This window comes from Oculina patagonica, chromosome 14 (genome assembly GCF_052425735.1).
Source record: "Oculina patagonica isolate OP01 chromosome 14, crgOcupat, whole genome shotgun sequence".
NCBI classification, from domain to species: Eukaryota; Metazoa; Cnidaria; class Anthozoa; order Scleractinia; family Oculinidae; genus Oculina; species Oculina patagonica.
The window spans coordinates 23,199,187-23,218,160 of NC_135771.1; the positions used below are offsets into that span (position 1 = coordinate 23,199,187).

Genomic DNA, 18,974 nt, shown 5'->3' on the forward strand with positions numbered 1-18,974 from the left:
ATTTCGGAAATTTGAAAAGTTCCGAAAATTCCGAACTCAAAATTTCAAGTTAACTTTGATAATTAGACAAAACATTTTGCAATATTGATATTAACGGCTAGGAGAAATTAATAACGTAAAACATTGCACGTAACGTAAAAGGTCTGTCAATCAACATAACTGGCACATTCAGCCCTGGCTTGAAATTTAAGGTGTTCCTGCATCCTCAAACAACACATTTCACTGTTGGCAGCCCCGCGCCATGGTGCTGCTACCACTCCTGTTGTTTGTTATCTCCCAAACGATGCGCGCTATGGAAAACAGCGCGCTTTATCGAAATCCAACAGGCGATTTTTCTGTTGGCGAATTTACCCAAAATTCCTTCCGTTATCTATGGGTAAAGAAAATAACATCGTCCAAGGTGGCAGACCAGTTTGATTGCACTTTCCTCTGTGTTGCCGAACCAAAGTGTTTCTCGTTCAACGTTGCAGCGTATCCTGACTCGAAAGGTCTTTATCTGTGTGAGTTGTTGGTCACTGACAAGTACAGAGCAACTAAAAAGTTTCACGCCAATGCTACATTCCATCATTACAGTCCACAGGTAAGAGTTATCAGGTCATACACAAGTTCTCTGCTGAGTTATTAATACTTGCAGGTTGGATAATATAACCGATTTTGACATTATTTTCAGTCTCCATGTGAAAGCGAGCCTTGCAAGAACGGTGCCGAATGTGTTCCTGAATATGAACTGAACTCCTATCGATGTCGCTGCAAGCCTGGATTCTGTGGAACTTACTGCGAATTGGCAGGTAAAAATCCAAAATTTCACATGTTGATATAAGTCTAGTTTATCCGCGAAGCTAGTTAGATTCCAAAGTTATTAAACGTTTGTTACAACTGTGTTAAAGCAGAGATTATTGTTGTTTTGTGCTGATGTGCATTTCGAAGTACGATTTTAGCATTATTGAACCCCACTCTCCGCGACTTACAATTTGAAAATATTAAACCTTACTTGCATTTTTCTCGTAGCAAATAAAAGCTGCAGTATGATTAAGCTGTGCAACCCCAAAGCTCCAAGTGGTTCTTACGTCATCGACCCTGATGGAGAAGGAGGCGTGACACCTTTCACTGTTGACTGTGACATGACTGACAAGAACAACGTTGGCGTGACAGTCATCAGTCAAGACAGTGAAGACAGGACGCGCGTGGGAAGATGTTGGCCACGAGGCTGTTACAAACGTGACATCCACTACACTGGGGCAGATCTTCTCCAGCTGGGAAGCCTAACGGCCATATCTGCACACTGTGAGCAGTTTATCAAGTACGAGTGTTATGGCTCAAGGCTTTTACTGAACGGTGACATGTATGGCTGGTGGGTGTCACGTGATGGAGACAAGATGACGTATTGGGGAGGAAGTAACTCCAGCTTTCCTTACAAGTGCGCATGCGGGGTATCTGGCACCTGCGCTAACCCCGGATATGGATGCAACTGCGATAAAAATGATGGCACGTGGCGCAAGGACAGCGGTTTGTTGACCAACAAGTCCCATCTTCCAGTAAAACAGCTGAGATTTGGAGACGCCGGGAACTCTAATCAGTTTGGCTATCACACCCTGGGGAAACTGAAGTGTTACGGAGTTACAAGCAAATGACTGACTTACTAACTTAACATGGCATTTAGATACATCGGTTTTAGTCAATTCACTAAGTAGTCTGCCAATGTATGGTCAAGCACTTTACACTGAAAATGAATAATTGCTATGTTGAATATGACAGGTTAAAAATGTACTCCTTTTCGTTACCGATGGTTGAAGTCAGAAATAATTTTAAAACATGATAACAATTTAGGGTCAAATATTTCGCTTTAGTTGTAAATTAAAGTAATTCTGACTGTATGATTTATTGCTTCCTGTTAAGCCAATTGTGCCACGTAAATTAAGGTAAAGTTAATAAAGCAAGAGTTAAATAAAAAAGTGTATGGTTATTCATCCGCTCAGGACTGAAGTTAATATATACACCGAAATTGTTCACTGTGAGAAGAGAAAAATTGAATGAAAAATTTGATAGCTGTTTAAGTTTCGAAATAGCCGGCTTTAAAAAATCATCAATCCCAACCTCATATATCTACCTGACACGGATTTTTTTATAAAGGAACACCAGCTTGGAAAAGCAGGGGGTGGGTGGGTGGGTGAGAAGGAGGGGGGGGGGGGGTTGTAAAAGGAAATCACACGCCAGCTTGAGCGAATTTATAATCGAAAGCGAATGAAGACTTTTTCAATCAACAAACAATTTTTATGGATTCAATGAGACGGAGTAAGAGAAAGGGCCCTGTTAAAGAATGTGAGAATAGCGAGCTTTACAAGAGAGAGTGCGTGCGTGAGCATCTTTAGAATCCTCTGGGTACTCGCGAGCGTATAAACACGCGAGGAGGTAACGTCACTAAATGCAGTTTTAAGGGGACGGACCACGAAGACAATTGTCCTTCCTGTAAATATCTAATTGCCATAACCGCTCTTCAGTAGCTCGAGGAAAGCGATACAATTTTTGCCTTGTGCGTATCATCCCTGTAGCTGCCAAACAATGCAAAATCCTGACTTAGCGATGTCTTGGCCTTTCGCCAAATTTGATAATGGTGTACTTCCAAAGATCATAAGGTCGATAACGTGTCCACTCGCATCCCAGGCCACCACACAATTCCGCAACATGCACTGGGAGACCTGTGGTCTTCAAATATTGTAGTCCAGGTTTTTAGGATCTGCTGATCAGGTCCCCCCTTTTAGATAAACTATTTATTCACAGCATGAATTTGTAAACTGTGGCTCCATTCCCTTTTTCAGCTTCAGAATTCAATTTAAATATGAAATTAAGTGGACCTTCCCGAAAGCGGACACGCGTTGGACCTGAAAAAATGTCGACCCCTTAGGAGAGATTTCCGCCTCTGGGTGCATAAAAATATAGTTTCTGTAGGTGGATGGACCTTGATAAGTGTCCGCTTATGAGAGGTGTCCGTTAGTAAAGGTTCAACTGTACTCATACAGAGCTTAACATAATAACAGCGTGAAATATTCAGCGCAGGTCATTTTATAATTGTTCCTGTTATTAATTTCCATTCGTTTGCAGCTGAAACGATAACAGCCATCGTTGCTAATTTATGTTTAGAAAAATTCTTCATAGGTTTATTGGAGAATAAAGTGTAGTTCACTTGTAATATTTTCTCTTGTTTAACTGCTTTGACAAAATATTGAGATGCGCGTAGCCTGAGGCGAGGACTCGTGAGAGCTATTCGGCGACGTCACCGATGAAAGAAGGTGGTGTTCAGGCCCTCTTCTGTAACTGAATTCACAGTCAAAAAGGCGGGAAAATAAATTTCGTCTAGAGGTACTGTTTTACTCCTGTCCACTGTCTGTGAAGACTATCGAATCCATTCTTGAAAGTAATTCACGGCGACCATATACAAGTGTAAGCTGCTTGGATTTTTACGAGGCTTTACGCTAAAATCGACCACCTCTGATCTTGTAAGTCACTGGACATCATATCGCACATGAACACATTCGATGTTTACTCTTAGAATTCCAACGAAGGCACTGTAGCCTCACTTTGATGCGAGCATGCGCAAAAGAGTAACTAGACCCAGGTTCCATTCGGATGATTGAGAGGAATTTTTCCATTTGTCGAGCTCGTTTCAGCCATTTTGAATCGTTCAAGTTGTTTGCGATGTTTAAGTCTCATTTGTCGATAAGTTGACCTAAATCTTTGATAAAAGTCCTCCACCATTTGTTGAAGCTCTAATTTTGCCTTCATGTATTCTCTTCTCTGTCTTCTCGTTATTACTAAAAGTATTTGATAAGAAAAGAAAAAAACATTTAATAGAATAGTCAAAAGTGCTGACACTCGAAGAGATATGTTACAGGGACACATTGATGCAGCAGAGACAAAATCACTCCGTGTACAGACACCAAGAAAATGTAGCAGGGGCATACTGCAGTAAAACATCCCATTTTGGGACAGTTGAAGGTAGGAAGGCAAGTCACAAGCTTCACCTTGCAAAGTGTAAAGTTTCATATCAGCGAATTTGAAAAGCATCAAAGACAAAAGGTATATACAACGAAAACAATGTGAAAGTGTAGTATTAAAGCTCACCAAACCACGTCGACTGAAAGACGATATTTAGTAACTAAATTACTAACATATTTCTAACCGAGATGGCGTCCTCTTTAAGCCTGGTTTCTTAGAGGTCTCCTCGCCCTTCCTTACTGTTAAATTTGTATTAATATTAATTTTGTGGCTAATACTAATAAAAAGTGGCTAATAAATGATGATGATGATGATGATGATGATTATGACGATGATGGTGGTGATGATGATGATGATGATGATGATGATGATGATGGTGATGATGATGATGATGATGATGATGATGATTATAGCTACATCTAAATATCAGTCCTGGGATTTGTTTTCTGCACTGGTCTTGAGTCTTACATTCCAGGGGCCTTTTTTTGGAGTGCACCTTATTATAAGAATTTTAAGGTCTGGTAATACCTTGTATCTCGTATCTTCGTTTTTGCATCCCTTTATACCATGAATGGTACACCATACCCATAAAGACAGCTAGACAGAGAAGAGCCAGCAAAACAAAGATAGCCACTCGATAGATATGCGTACTTGGGTCCAGGAGAGGTATTTTGTTTGATTGTGTGTTTCGGTCTGTAATCTCCTGATGGTGAAAAATTAAAACTTTATGTTAGTCGAAGGGGAAGAAGGATAATAATAATAATAATAATAATAATAATAATAATAATAATAATAAGAAGAAGAAGAAGAAGAAGAAGAAGAAGAAGAAGAAGAAGAAGAAGGATGAGAGGGAAGGAGGAGGAAGGGGACAAGAAGGAGGAGGGAGGGGGAGGGAGAGGAGAAGTGGAAAGACAAGGAGGAGAGGGTGAAGTGGTGGAAGCAGGGTGGAAGGACAAGAAAGTGAAGTGTTGCAGGAGGTGGAAGGCTTAGAGATTAAGGAGGAACAGGTCGAAAAGGAGGAGAAAGATAAGCAGTAGCAACAGAAGAAGGAAGAGGAAGATGAGGAAGATGAGGAACAGGAAGAGTAGGAGGAAGGACGAGGAGTGGAAGGAAAAGGAGGAGAAGGAAGAGGACAAGGAGGTGAAGTGTTGAAGGAGAAGAAGAAAGATCAGAGGTTAGAAGGGGAGGAAGGGGTGGAAGAGGAATGAGGAGGACGAGGAGGAGGAAGACAAGAGGCAGGTAGAGTACAAGGAGGTTGAAGAGAAGGCGAAAGAGATGGCGCAGGAGGAGTAGAAGGAGGAGAAGCAGGTGGAAGAGGACACGAAAGTGAAGTGGTGACGGAGGTGGAAGACAAAATTTTGAAACGAATTTTGAAGAATCAAGAATCCTTTGCCGTCGACGGCTCCTGAGAAAATTTGCTTAAGAGACATTGATAGGTACCCCGACGATTTTACTTTTTGTAAAAACAAAATTAACGTAGACATAAATGGCAGAGCTTCTCGTACCTTGTTGCTGCCTTCATTTGTTTTCTGTAGTATTTCTGTAACCACAGTGCTCCTGTTCCCGACATAATCCCGAAAATGCTGTTCAAGCTTGGCCGCATTTCCACTGATCACCACTCCAGAAGTAAAATCAAAAGAGATTATTTGACTGACCACTATCCAGGTTGCATTAAACAAGTCACTCCTGTAATTTGCTGTGTATAGGTCCACTAATATTCCGTCAACATCGCCATACTTTAGGGCATTTACAAGCCTCTCTAGGGTAGGGAACGTGCTGCCTTTACAAGAAAATACAAGAAAGTTCTGTTATAGGCTTCAAGAGTGATCGTTGGTAAAGGACTTATACTTTTTCTTTACTTTTTTACTGCTAGTTAAAAGTATGTTAAAGGTTAAGTCTGTGTTCGAGCCTAAAGGCCTACCAGGCCGGAGCTTATCCCGGTTTCCGTAGCATAAAGTGACTAGGATGATTCTAACCCAAGTGTCTTGCCCAAGAACACAAAGCAGTGTCCCGCCCGGCCAGGGATCGAAACCAGTATTCTGACCAGTAATGTTGCAGTTCTCGTAAGCTTGTAATTTTATTGGTCCGCGAGTCAGTCGGTCATCTGATGCAGAATTTATCCTAATAACATGTTCTGTATCCTTACATATTACAACTGTTACGGTTCTAAGGCTTTGAACCTGTAACACACGCCAGATACAAAAAAACACTAATAATCACCCTTTGGATGTGGCCAAAAAAAGTGGAAAGGCCAAGGAAAGGGTACAATATTGGTTAATTATTAGACAAATCTATCGAAATAAAAAAAACTTAAGCGAAATAGGTTGGCTAACACGAAGACTCTCTGAACGAGAATGACAAAACTCTTATTGAATACAGTTGAAACCCACTTATTTGAACTCGGATATTTCGAATTCACCCTTATTTCGAACTAAAATTACAACCCATTTCTCTTGGATTTGCCTTGCAGTCATTTACTATCGGCTATTTCGAACTCTCGCTATTTCGAACTATTTTTTGTTTCCCCTGACGGGTCGAAATAACGGGGTTCAACTGTATGTAGTCCCTTGAACATGATTACACGCGGGCCTCTACATCGTTCCGTCTAAATATTAATTCTGACTAATCCATCCCCATGTCTCGCAACTATCAGAATTACATTTTATGATTTTGCTACGGCAGTTTATTTATCTGACAACTTTAAGTTGATAAAAAGCTGAGTGTTTCATTTGCCTGCCGACAAAGTTAAACAGTTACTTTAGAATTCGAGTCAAGGGTCCTTATTTCGCCTGGTCTGCTCAAGCGGAATTTATTTGCATTCTTAAGTCAATAAGCGAAGGTAGGTATGTGATTAACTTACTTTCGCCTGCCTTTGATATGAATCTGATGAGAAGGTCGTACTCTGGAAACTGAGCCAGCGAGCCTACCTGTGAGAAGAACAGCAGTGTTATATGCCACAAACAAGCAATAGATCTTTACAGCCAGCTTAGAAAAGAATATTTCAGTATTTTATCTAAAAGGGCGATTATCAAACGGAGTCCATGACAAGCAGGAAGCCTGAAACCTTCCTTTATAATTATAAACAAGGCATTCCAATGAATCCCCAAACCCAGTCCTTCGTTTCCTTGACAAATTGAAAAGATTTCAGAGCCTTTCATCCGGACTGCTGGTCAAGGTGAATGAAGGCTCTGGGTAAGATGTTCAGAAGAACTCACAAGTTTTGTGTCTGAATTCAAACCGCGTGGGGAGTTTTTAATAAAACTGCTCACCTTTTTACCTCGAGCAACGTTCAGATGTCTATCGAGAATCCGTACAGACATAGAGGAAGTGATGGAACTCACGAGAAGAGAAGATAAAACGATTCCAGTCAAAAACCACAAGATGGCGATTGAACGTCCGAGAATTGTCTTGGGATATCTGTCACCATACCTAGCATAATGAAACGAGCGATTACTAAAAGACTTCTAAATCAAAGTTAACTAAACTCCATTCACGCTAGCAAAGTTACAAAGTTACTTGAATCAGGTTTAACAAAATGAAAATCGGCAACAGAAAACGTAAAGTGAAAGATTGAATGTTACATAGGGTTCAAGTTAGCTCTAACTAGTGTTTTCCGCGGCATTCTGCTAAATGTGAAGTCGACAAATATCATCAAGCAACAACAACAACTTTTATTTACTCACGGTGACTTAAACAACTTATGGAGCCGTGTTTCGCTCTATAGCTAACAATATCTAAGACTAGTAAAACCTATAAATACAGTCAACTCTCTCTAAAACTGACACAGTCGGGACCGGCTCCAACTGTCCGTTTTAGAGAGGCGTCCGTCTTATAGGGAGTTGAGTTATTGATAAGTTATTGAGTAAAATGGCTGAAACACGGCAGGGACGGGAGACCAACACCAGGTGTCCGTCTTAAAGAGGTGTCCGTCTTATAGAGGTGTCCGTTAAGAGAGAGCTGACTATATGGAGAATAATACATAAAATCTATATAAATGGAAAAATATACAGCCATTTTACCATAAACAAACTTCGGTTAATTATTTATATTAATGAAAAACGAAGTCGCTATCGTTTTTCGCACTTATTTGGGGTGACTCAATAGTGAAGTTGAGCAACTTCAACGAAGAAAACAATTTTAAACCGTGTTTCACTAAACAGATTTTAAACGTGTTTTAGTTTTGGTGTGAATGGGGTATAAGCAAAGAATTGATTGTGCCACTGAAATGACCAAAAGGAACCTGAAATCTAGAGAGCGCATATTGGACTTTGGTCACGTGTCTTCTTACCCCACTGTTGTCATGGTAACAAAAGACCACCAAATTCCTTCCACGACTCCCTTATGGAATTGATAAGTGAAGAACTGCTCACCATTAGACTCTGATTCCTAAAAAGTGATAACATTTGATCAAGAAAACAAACATAAACACAAATGCAGCTTTCGCATACAATTGCAATACCTTTTAAAGGAGCTACGTACGTCACGGATAACCCATTTTGAAAAACATTGGCAAAGTTTTTCAAATTAGTCGTTCGAAATTAGTCTTAATCTTTATCAGGGGAAACCCATCTTGGTTATTTTCAATATACCGTGACATTGCTCCTTTCAAAATACGTTTATATCGCTTATTCAAGGCACTGTGTGCTTGAAGTAACCTTTGAGGCCGTTTAAGTAAGAGCCAGGCATGATTCAAAAATTCCGCTGAAAGAAATTTGGCGGAAATCGGCAGAGCACGCAAGTGCGCATGGACGCACATGCACGGAATCTTTCGCGCACAGATAAACGCATACTTATTTTCGAAAAGTACACGTGACAGTTCTCTTTTACATCGGCAGCTTCTTGATGTTGTGGACGGTGCGCTCATCAGATGACGTAAAGCAAAGGATTCACAGCACAATAAACGAAACCCCAATCAAAGCACAATAGCTATCAACCAACAATAGTCTCCGTAACATCATAAAGATATACCCTTTTTATCACTTACCGCAAACCAAATGATAACTCCAGTTAACACCGCCAGTACTATACTAACAGCAAATATAGGCCAGCACGCCAGCACAGAATGCCCCACATCCCGGGCATATGCAGCAGGCGTGCTCTTCCTCGTCATCAAAGCCACGCCAGGTACCGTGATGAGCGGAACATATGAGTGAAATCCCCTGTAGGTTGTTTTTCCTACTGCTGCCCTAACTGGGAAGCGGAAGTCGACTTTTACCCGGGTATCCGGGTCTGTGATGCTTTCTGTTGTGTTGACAGTGTAACTTATGTTCCATGTTTTGTAGTTGAAGCACGTGCCACAAGATTCTTGAAGCATGTGCGCAAGGAGTTCTGGGATAAGACCACGTGGTTCACTGCCCGAGCGCCTTTGGATGACGTCTGGGGGGCTTGGAATCCAGTTAGCAAGCATAAGGTGTGGACAGCGACAAGTTTCTAGAAAACAAAAAAGGAAAAATTGAACCAAATGAAAATAATTTTACATATTTAAAGTAAACCTGCTTAAAATGGTCGATTCTTCCGATTTTGTTTCCAGTATAAAATTACATGACGAGACGTGTGACTTCGCACACTAAGTCCTCATAGTCACGGGGATTTTGCCAAGTTTTGGTCAAATCTGTTCTGAAATTAGTGGCAGGCAACTTAACCCATAAAAACGTTATCTTCGAACATTGAACTGAAGATATAACCTTCACTTGGAAATAGAAATCAAGCTACGCCGGACTAAAAATTTCGATTTTTTGAAAACGTGCGGAAACAACTTGAAAAAGTAAGCCTTACTTTTTTAGGATGCAATACGTTTCCATCCGAGTCATCCGCAGCCAAAGATGTTTGTTAACAGTTTCAGTGCTCTAATATAGCAATTTTTAATAAATATGGACTATTATTTTTACGTTTCCTGCGACACAAATATAAATTTTGGCTTTCAAAAATCTGGTAAAATCCGTGACATAGACCCTTTAAACATATCAAGCCGTAAAAAGAATAACAAGGCAAAGGTAAATCACAATATATACTTGCAAAAATGACTTTCTTGTTTTCCACCTTGTCGTCTTTCATGACAGGTTTCACGGTTATCTTGTAAGTGGTGTAGGTCGCTAGATCCTTTAATGATACTTTCTGTGAGTCAGCGCTCACGTTGAGGGAGGCCTGGGTCGAGTTGACGACAGGCCGGCCACCCATGCTTATTGTTTCATAAGCCACGTGATAATGCGTTAATTGATTTAAGACTTCGTCACGTGGTTTGTCCCACGTGATTGTGATGTCTGTCGGGCTACCATGATTGACGGCTTTCATTTTAGGAAACAAAGTTTCTGCAGAAGAATAGTGAAACTGCTAAATTAAGCCACATTATTATCATAAATTAAGTTTTATAATTATCATAAAGGAGCGGCTTTTACAGAACAATTCCACATTGGTACAACACTACACGTTATATAATAATGAATGTGATTTAGACGTGACACAAGAATAGCAGATAGCAGCTTCCAGATTTTTTTTCGAAGCAAGACATTATATTTGTGGGCCGAATTCCTGTAAAGAACATATACTGTAACATTTTAAGCCACTTATAAGACACTAGCTAGTCCAGAGTAAAGTTTCCTTGCAAGTTAATTGTTTAAATGCATCGGGGCGCCATTTAATTGATTGATTAATTGTCTGATTGATTCTTTGATTGATTGATTGATTGATTGATTGATTGATTGATTGACACTACTGCCAAAACAGCGCTACTGTTTTTAGCCGAATAGCACATTTGTATTTGTTAAGCCCGAGCCAAACGAGGATAAGAGTTGACTCTCATGCGAGTTTTCTTCAACTCTCATCGACTATCATCAACTCGAGCCAAACAAGGGGAAACTAATCGACCCTCATGAATAATTTGAGCAAGTCCAACGTCGATGAGAGTGCATGGGAGTTGTCAATCAATCATTCAAAACCTTTATTTAGACACGATGGGGTTAAAAAAGCTACATAGCCTGTGGGGTTGTCGGCCGGCTAAACGAGTTAGATTTTGAACTCTTATTCTCGTTTGATCCGTACTTAAAATTAAGTCAGTGACAAATACTTATTCTTATCATCATGCATTAACACACTTGTGTTATTTAAAAGCTCTGAATTAAGACCTAACATTGATTCTAGCAGAATCTCACCTTTGGACCAAGTCCAGGCATCAATGCAGTCACTCTTTTTCCCATCTCCCTTCCTTGTGAACGCCAGAACTCTTACACAGAATCGTGACGTGTCCGATGGACCTCTCAATACAATCTGAGTCTGATTGACATTCACAGTCTCAGTTGACACATGTATCACGTCATCCATGTTTTCAAGTAATATCTTATATCCGAGGACTATTCCATTCACGTGATCTGGAGGTACTGGTTGCCACGTAACGGAGAATGACGTGGCATTCAACGCTGTCGTTGTTACATTAATCGGCGCATGACTGGGGACTATAAAAACGATTAAGTCATGTTAATAAATATATGAAGAGTTAGATAACAAGGGAAATTGCTTATGTTAATTTCTTACATAATTCCAATCCTGTTATTATGGTTGGGTTAATTGATTTGCGTGTTTGTCGGTAGACATAGCAGCGCATGATTTTAATTCATGGTTTCCCCTCTAAGCCCTCGTCTTAAGTTAAGGTGGCTGGTATCGGTTTTAGCCTTTCTACTTTGACGGAACAGTACTAAAAATCTTGATCAGTAAATGCTACAACACTGGTATCAAATAAATGCCCAATGATTGGTGAATACGTTTTGGTAATTTTATTGATCTCATCGGTTACCATAGCAACATTATAACCTGTTAAAAACATCCTTTATTTTGGCTTTAAGTCCTTTTTACTCAAAAACGAGCTCGGTGACACCATTTTTTACTATTGAAAATTAATCACCATGTGTGTAACAGACAGAAATTACGAAGCGGTTTCAGAGCCCCCTTAAATTTTTGAAAATTTGTTTAAGATCTGGGAAGTGCTGAAAACCGATACGAGCCACCTTAAGCTCGTAATTTTTTCCAAAGGTGCGTTACGGTGTTAATGAGTAATGAAGTCATGGCGCTGGTTGTATATGCAGCTAATTATATAAGTGCATGACCACGTTATGTGTTATGTATAAACTTTTCAAAAAACGTGTTTCCAGTAATTGCACTATTGAGCGAGGTTTTATCTTACCGCCTTCTTGTGTCCTTATGAAAACACACGAGCTTTCTACTCCGTCCCCCTTTCTTGTAAATGCCAACATCTTGATGCAAAACCACGTAAACGGCTTAACGTCACGTAAAACCACAAAATACACATTCCCATCTACTATGGTCTCGAAGCGAGGCCATTGGTCAGTTTCTTGTTCAACTGGCTTTCTTAATTGGCCAATTGCACTCATAGTCTGGAATGTGATCTTGTATCCGAGGATAATACCGTTTTGTTCTCGTTCAGGAATTGGTTTCCATCTCACGGAGATTGAAGATTGTTGTGTATTTTCTGTTGCAGTGATATTCTGGGGTGGAAGGTCTGGAGCTGAAAATAATTCAAAGGAACTTTTTGTTGTTGAATTCCATGGATGGTGAACCACTTTATTGGAGATTTTTATCAAAGTTACTGTTTAGTTGTTTAAATAGCATCAGAACAGACATAAAGAAATACTATACGGTTTAATTTTGTGCCGCGTTATTTCGAAAAAGATTTTGGGAAAAATAAGGTAATTAAGGTTGGTTCTCATATGATCTCCCCGATCGCAGCGATCGTTTCTGTCGCATCGATCGTTTGCAAATACTGAGACGATCGAAGCGATTGGAAGCGATCGGGGGTTCTCATATGATCGTCCCGATCGCATGGTATGAGCGAAGACCAACGAAAAACAATCATTTTAGCCCGAGCTCCAACACAATGGCAGCCTTCAATGAAAGAGCAAAACTCGTGGCCTCCTTTTATTCTCAGTTATTACAGTTTTACAGCGAAGAAGGGAAAGGGAAGCTAAAAGGATAGAACACGGGCGATCCAAGCGATCGCGATCGCCCCAATCGCCGCAGACATTAGCGATCGCCTGTGTAACGTTCTCATATAATCGCCCCAATCGCAAGAAAACCTTTTGATGTGACAGAGGCGATAGAAACGATCGGGCGATTATGTGAGTTAATCTATCACTTCTAAACCTTTATCACGTTTGAAAATTAAAAGTAAAATAAAAATATCTGTTTTTGTTATAATTTGGAAATACCTTCATCCGGGGCATCAACTTTGTATAAGAAATACATACTTGTAACAGAACGTTAAAAATAGTGACGAACTTGTGGCCCCATAATAAGCAAAAATACAAATTCGTGTCAAATTTGTGTTGGTGGTCAGATATTTGACATATCGGTCAACATGTTGGCTGCCACCAAAAAACTTGGCAGAACGCATATTGGTGATTCCCTTGGCGCAATCAAAAAATTGCCCGTTTCCAAAAAATATTATTTCGCATCTTGTAAATCACATTCATCACTAAGACTGACTTCTACTGCATGTTCTTATTGCATTGCACACCAGCATACATTTTCTTATAAAAAAATGCATTTTTGAAATAGACCGTTTGAACAGTTAAGCGGCCTTCACACGACAAACTAAAGTTGGCAAACTCAAGTTGGTGTGTGTGAACGACACAACAACAGTTGGCAAACAAGTTGGCAAACTATTGGTGGGAATAGAGACAAGTTCTATTTTGTCGCCAACAGTTGGCCAACTTGTTTGCCGTTGTTGCGTCGTTCACACACACCAACTCGAGTTTGCCAACACGAGTTGGCCAATAGTTTGTCGTGTGAAGGCCGCTTTAAGTTACTTAATAAGCCGTGAATTATGTTTACTTGAGTGCGCAAGATAGAAAACGGCCGCAGAGAATGCAGGATAAAGTAGACCTTTAATGGGATTAATTTATCAGTTAAAACAAAACATCTTACTGTCATCCTCTGTAATAAAGTAATAGCAGTCTTCTTTCCGGGTGCTACCCAAAGCGGTCAACGGTTCCACTGTAGCACAGTACTTAGTGAAAGTGTTAAGACCTTCATAAAACAATGAGTTGATGCTTGTGTTCACCAGTCTTACTCGGCTGGCGCCTCTCTCGGACTGGATGCTGACTCTGTACCCAGTGAAATCAACCACTTCGGATTCAGTTCTATTGAGCGATTTCCATCCTATAATCGCTGTTGACGTTGTTACATTGTAGGCTTCCACGTGTAAGGACGGAGCTTCCTCTAAGATCAAGAAAATTTTTTAGCTATTTATCCCAGGGGCGGATCCAGGACTTTTCTTAGAAGGGGGTGCACCGCTAAGGAATGACGTAACTGACTTTTTTGCAGAATACTATTTGTATTAGAAAACCGCAGGTCATCTCAGGGGGGAGGCGAACCCCTTATACCCCCTCCAGATCCACCCTTTAATAACGGAGAGATTGAATGTCCGACTGACGGACTGGCTGATTGATTGATTTGATTGATCGGTCGGTTGGTTGGTTGGTTGATTGATTGATTGATTGATTGATAGATTTATTGATTGATTGATTGATTGATTGGTTTATTGACTGATTGATTGATTGATCGATCCATCCATCCATTCATCCATCCATCCATCCATTGGTTGATTGGTTGGATGGATGGTTGCTAGACTGACTGATTGATTGATTGATTGATTGATTGATTGATTGATTGATTGATTGATTCGTTCCTTCGTTCAAACATTCATTCATTCGTTGATATATTTATTAACTGATTGAATTGACTACTCACTGTAGCTGCCTTTATGCTTAACACATGAGCCAGACATATATTCCTCTCTTGTAGTGATACGTGTTTCCAGTCCCCCGCCACAAGTTACGCCACAACGTCTCAATAGAACACAGGTAGTCTGGACCGAGGAGCCTGGTAAAATTGAATGATTCGTAGCGAGTCAGGAATTAAATACTTAACGAAAATATTGGTTTCATACAAGACCCTATTTTTTGTGATGAGCTTTGGCTAATAACACGCTGAGGAAACGCAACCACAAATTCAATCCAACATAATTAATGAAGATTGAACTCGGTAACAACAAATTACAAATACAAGAACATAAAATAGCTTACAGTAACCGACATGAAAAATACAGGAAATGGCAAAGCATAATTATCGAGAGAACTTACAAAACAAATTTGACGAGCCAAAACCCCAATAGACGAACTTGTTTACCTGAAGCAACTAGTCACGGCTTATAAACAGAAACTGAAAACCAACTCACGGGATAAATTACAAGCGAACCGAATACATACAATATGCAAATAAATATAACATATACAAATTAAAGGCTACTAAACAAAGAAACCTAATTACACGAAAACTTCACACTTAACACGAAACTATTTCCCATTTATTTGTGAATGTATTATCGCATTTTAACAATTATTCAACGCTACTAAGGGCCGAATCGCACTAGCGGACAAATTTTGTAACAAATGGTAGATTTCATCATTAATGAGTCACTTGTTGCAGAACACAAGTGCGATTACGTTTTTCGAGACCTACAACTTGTCCAACATTTTAGGAAAACAAAGAAGCAGCTGTCTTATGATTGATCCGCGTTGCACGCGCGATACATTTTGTAAAACAATTGCAAAAACAAGTGCGTACGACTTGTTGGACAAGGGCAAATTTTGTCAAAACGGACAAATCATCAAAGGGGCCGAAGTCCTGCCTCGAGGCAGGACATTTCATGACAAGTCGCATTCCCATGCCCTCGTAATGCCAGATAACAATACGTTGTTGATTGGCTATTGTGTTTGGCCCAAACTGGACCTAATAACAACACGCACACCAAAATTTTTGCGATAGTATGCACCGTGATGTGGCTCTCACTATCATAATTCAGCCGCAAAATCTTTCCGCGATAGGAAAGGCATGTTTATAAGCGAAGTATTTGCCCAATGTAAGAATGAGAAAAGAAAAAGTTATCTTGAGACGACTCATTATTCCACTGCATGAGAACACGCGTGCTCTAAATGCAAATTTTTTTAGAATTTTTTTACCGCGTGGTACTGCATATTAAATGTTTGCCCAAGACGGCCGTGCTGAGAAATGTACAGGGATGCCAGAAGCACGTGCAAAGCTATTGTACTAATAATTTCACCTTTTGTTCTCTTCAAGATGTCTCTGACTTGTCGCGACAATTTTGTTTTTGTCAAAAATGTCATGACATTTAAAACTTGTCCGCTAGTGCGATTCGGCCCTAAGCCACAGCGTGAAAAAAGACCATTAAAAATGTCATCGATGAAAAGTTTAGTAAGTGCTAAAAATCCTTAGATAAAACATTAAAAACTTTATTTATTATATAAACTAGAGTAAATAACCAGGATTTCTCGCTGAAAAACATATCTCTACACTGTAAAAGATATGATATCTTTTATATGTGAAGCTTACATATATGTGAAGCTTTACGGCAACAAAACGTTGTTTACAATTGTACTGTAACTGTAACAAATGCAAACTGTGAACGCTCTGACTGAAATAAATAGATTTTACGCAGCCCAAGCTAACGATAAGAGCCACAGTAATCTAAGACTCAATTTATAAGGATTTGTATGGGAATGAAACAATTTTCTTTTACGATATAGAAGTTCGAACGTTTTATGAATAAAATTGACTTACACTGTTGCTGTGTCGTGTTCTTCCTTGTTTGCCATTTGGATGAGTTATTGCTTTGTTATTAAATATTCCCAAGGCTGGAAACTATTTTCGACAGCATGTCACTCGAAGCGAAATATCTTCCGTGAAATTGGTCAAATCGCTACAGAATTTCCAGCACCATAATCTCCGGTAATTTCTCTTTCCTATCGTTGTCCATTTGGTTCCGAGTGCTCTAGTGAAGCGTAGAAAATTCTCCCAAAGTCCGATTTTTGCTTTTCTTGTTATGCGCGGCCCATCAAACCACACACAAAATGGCGTCAGAGCGACAAAATCGACCTCAGTGGTGGAGGACATGGCAATATTGTCACTAACTCTTAAATACACTGTGGGACCCGGAGAGGTTGATTTTCTACAGGAAATAGAAAATCACCGGCACGTGATTTCTTAAACGCCGGTTTTTATTTCCGGTAGAAAATCGACCTCTCCGACCTGACGCCATTTTGTGTGTGGTTTGATGGGCCGCGCGCGCATAACAAGAAAATAAAAAATCGAACTTTGGAGAAATTTTCTACGCTTCACTAGATCACTCGGAACCAAATGGACAACGATAGGAAAGAGAAATTACCGGAGATTATGGTGCTGGAAATTCTGTAGCGATTTGACCAATTTCACGGAAGATATTTCGCTTCGAGTGACATAGCATGCTGTCGAAAATAGTTTCCAGCCTTGGGAATATTTAATAAAGTACACGTGTTCAAAATTTCGCAAAGCAATAACTCGTCCAAATCGCTTCAAATTGGCTCGAGGAGCTGGCAAACAAGGAAGAACACGACACAGCAACAGTGTAAGTCAATTTTATTCATAAAACGTCAGTCGAACTTCTATATCGTAAAAGATAAATTGTTTTATTCCCATACAAATCCTTATAAATTGAGTCTTAGATTACTATGGCTCTTATCGTTAGCTTGGGCTGCCTGTGATTTCAACAGCAACAGAACGTTTTCTTTAAAGTTTCCTTTGTAACTGAAACTCTGACCGTAACGTTTCTTAAACTCTACAACTGAACTCATTTGAAAAAGTCGATAACTTTACTTTGCACGGAAGCTTTTAGGTTGCGACACAAGCAGGCAGACTGAAGATTCGACCTTTGCAAGTCACTGACGCTATTAAGCTACTCTTTGTAATAAATTAAAATCGTTTTAACGAATTCTTTCATTATTTTACCAGGGTGAAGATAGTAAATGATTGTGACAATGAACATTGACAGTGCACAGATAAACAGTGTCCGTAAAGCGGGGTTGACAATGTATAAGAGTTTGTCACTCGGGACACGGAAAAGTGTCCGTTGTCCGTATTAACGGGTGTCCGTATTAAACGGGTTGATTTTTCAGAAAATGTACGAGGTTTTCGTCGGGACCGACGAAACTGTCCGTAATACCGGGGTGTCCGTATTAAGCGGGTGTCCGTAAAGCGGAATTCCACTGTATTATAACCATCTATGGGGCTGACATCGAAATAAAATACTCACAGGTGATTCAGAGCTCTTTAACACAGTGTTGTCATGTTAATAAGGAGTTTCTTGTGGAATGTATTTTAAAAGAAAATGCAAGAAGTTGTGTTTCACCAACTGGATACTTATCTTGTTGTAATGATGTCTACATAAGCTGTATAGTTCAACATAGCACTTCAGACACTTGTCACTTTGTGTTGTTTTTTCTCTAAAGAATATTTGCGATAAAATAGATTTTCATGTCGCGCGACAAACCTATTGATGTAAACGACCCTTCTACATGCTAGTGTAAACGTGGGTTGCCAAGGCAAATGTGGCCCCGGTAAAATTCACGAAGTGATTCTCGTTAAACAGAAAACATTAAAATATTGCTTTGCAATTCTAGCGCCATTCGTTGTTAAATTAAATTTTCGCGTGTATAAATGACATGTTTTGTCAACAACTTGTTGGTAACTAATTTTTTGGTTGTTTGTCTTTCACGATCAAACAAATTCATAAATTTATTTCACGAGCTACATTAATAGAAGAAAAAACAGTTTACTAAGTAAAACCAGAACTGCAAAACCATCAAAAATAGTTTGATAAATAGGTTTTAAAATTATCAATGTCATTCTTCAAAGCCGCCCTGCATTTGAAATAGCACAAGTCTACATTTAATATTGTCTTTTTTGTATTTTCCTTGTTTAATCACAGGCATCCCAAACTCACGACTCGAGAAATCGATCGCTCACATAAATCATTTATTCGATCGATTTCTCGAATCGTGATTTTGGGACGCCTGTGCTCTCGGTGAAAGTTATATTTATTATACAAATAATTAAGGTTTTACTTTGTATATTATAGG

General features: G+C 39.6%; 3 protein-coding genes across 3 annotated transcripts in view; 1 reads left to right on the forward strand and 2 right to left on the reverse strand.

The window, feature by feature from the left end:
* Positions 1-235: 235 nt before the first annotated feature.
* LOC144639249 (contactin-associated protein 1-like) lies at positions 236-2,114 on the forward strand. The gene is made up of 3 exons (XM_078498544.1): positions 236-580; positions 671-788; positions 1,009-2,114. The coding sequence occupies exons 1-3, from the start codon at positions 242-244 to the stop codon at positions 1,629-1,631; spliced, it is 1,080 nt and encodes a 359-aa protein (XP_078354670.1). The 5' UTR covers positions 236-241; the 3' UTR covers positions 1,632-2,114.
* Positions 2,115-3,194: 1,080 nt separating this feature from the next.
* Positions 3,195-18,974, reverse strand: part of LOC144637619 (uncharacterized) — a 114,311-nt gene continuing 98,531 nt past the window's right edge. The window contains exons 13-15 of the mRNA XM_078496678.1: positions 5,499-5,773; positions 4,522-4,696; positions 3,195-3,809 (exon numbers count right to left, since the gene is read on the reverse strand). Coding sequence (XP_078352804.1) covers positions 3,604-3,809; positions 4,522-4,696; positions 5,499-5,773 — 656 coding nt within the window. The 3' untranslated portion in view covers positions 3,195-3,603. The remainder of the gene's footprint in view (positions 3,810-4,521; positions 4,697-5,498; positions 5,774-18,974) is intronic.
* LOC144639035 (receptor-type tyrosine-protein phosphatase F-like) lies at positions 6,160-17,119 on the reverse strand. The gene is made up of 11 exons (XM_078498299.1): positions 17,110-17,119; positions 14,752-14,883; positions 13,927-14,220; positions 12,167-12,508; positions 11,142-11,441; positions 10,005-10,301; positions 8,978-9,423; positions 8,282-8,379; positions 7,263-7,422; positions 6,854-6,920; positions 6,160-6,173 (listed from the first exon to the last, which is right to left on the reverse strand). Exons 1-11 carry the CDS (start codon positions 17,117-17,119, stop codon positions 6,160-6,162), a joined length of 2,160 nt encoding a protein of 719 aa, XP_078354425.1.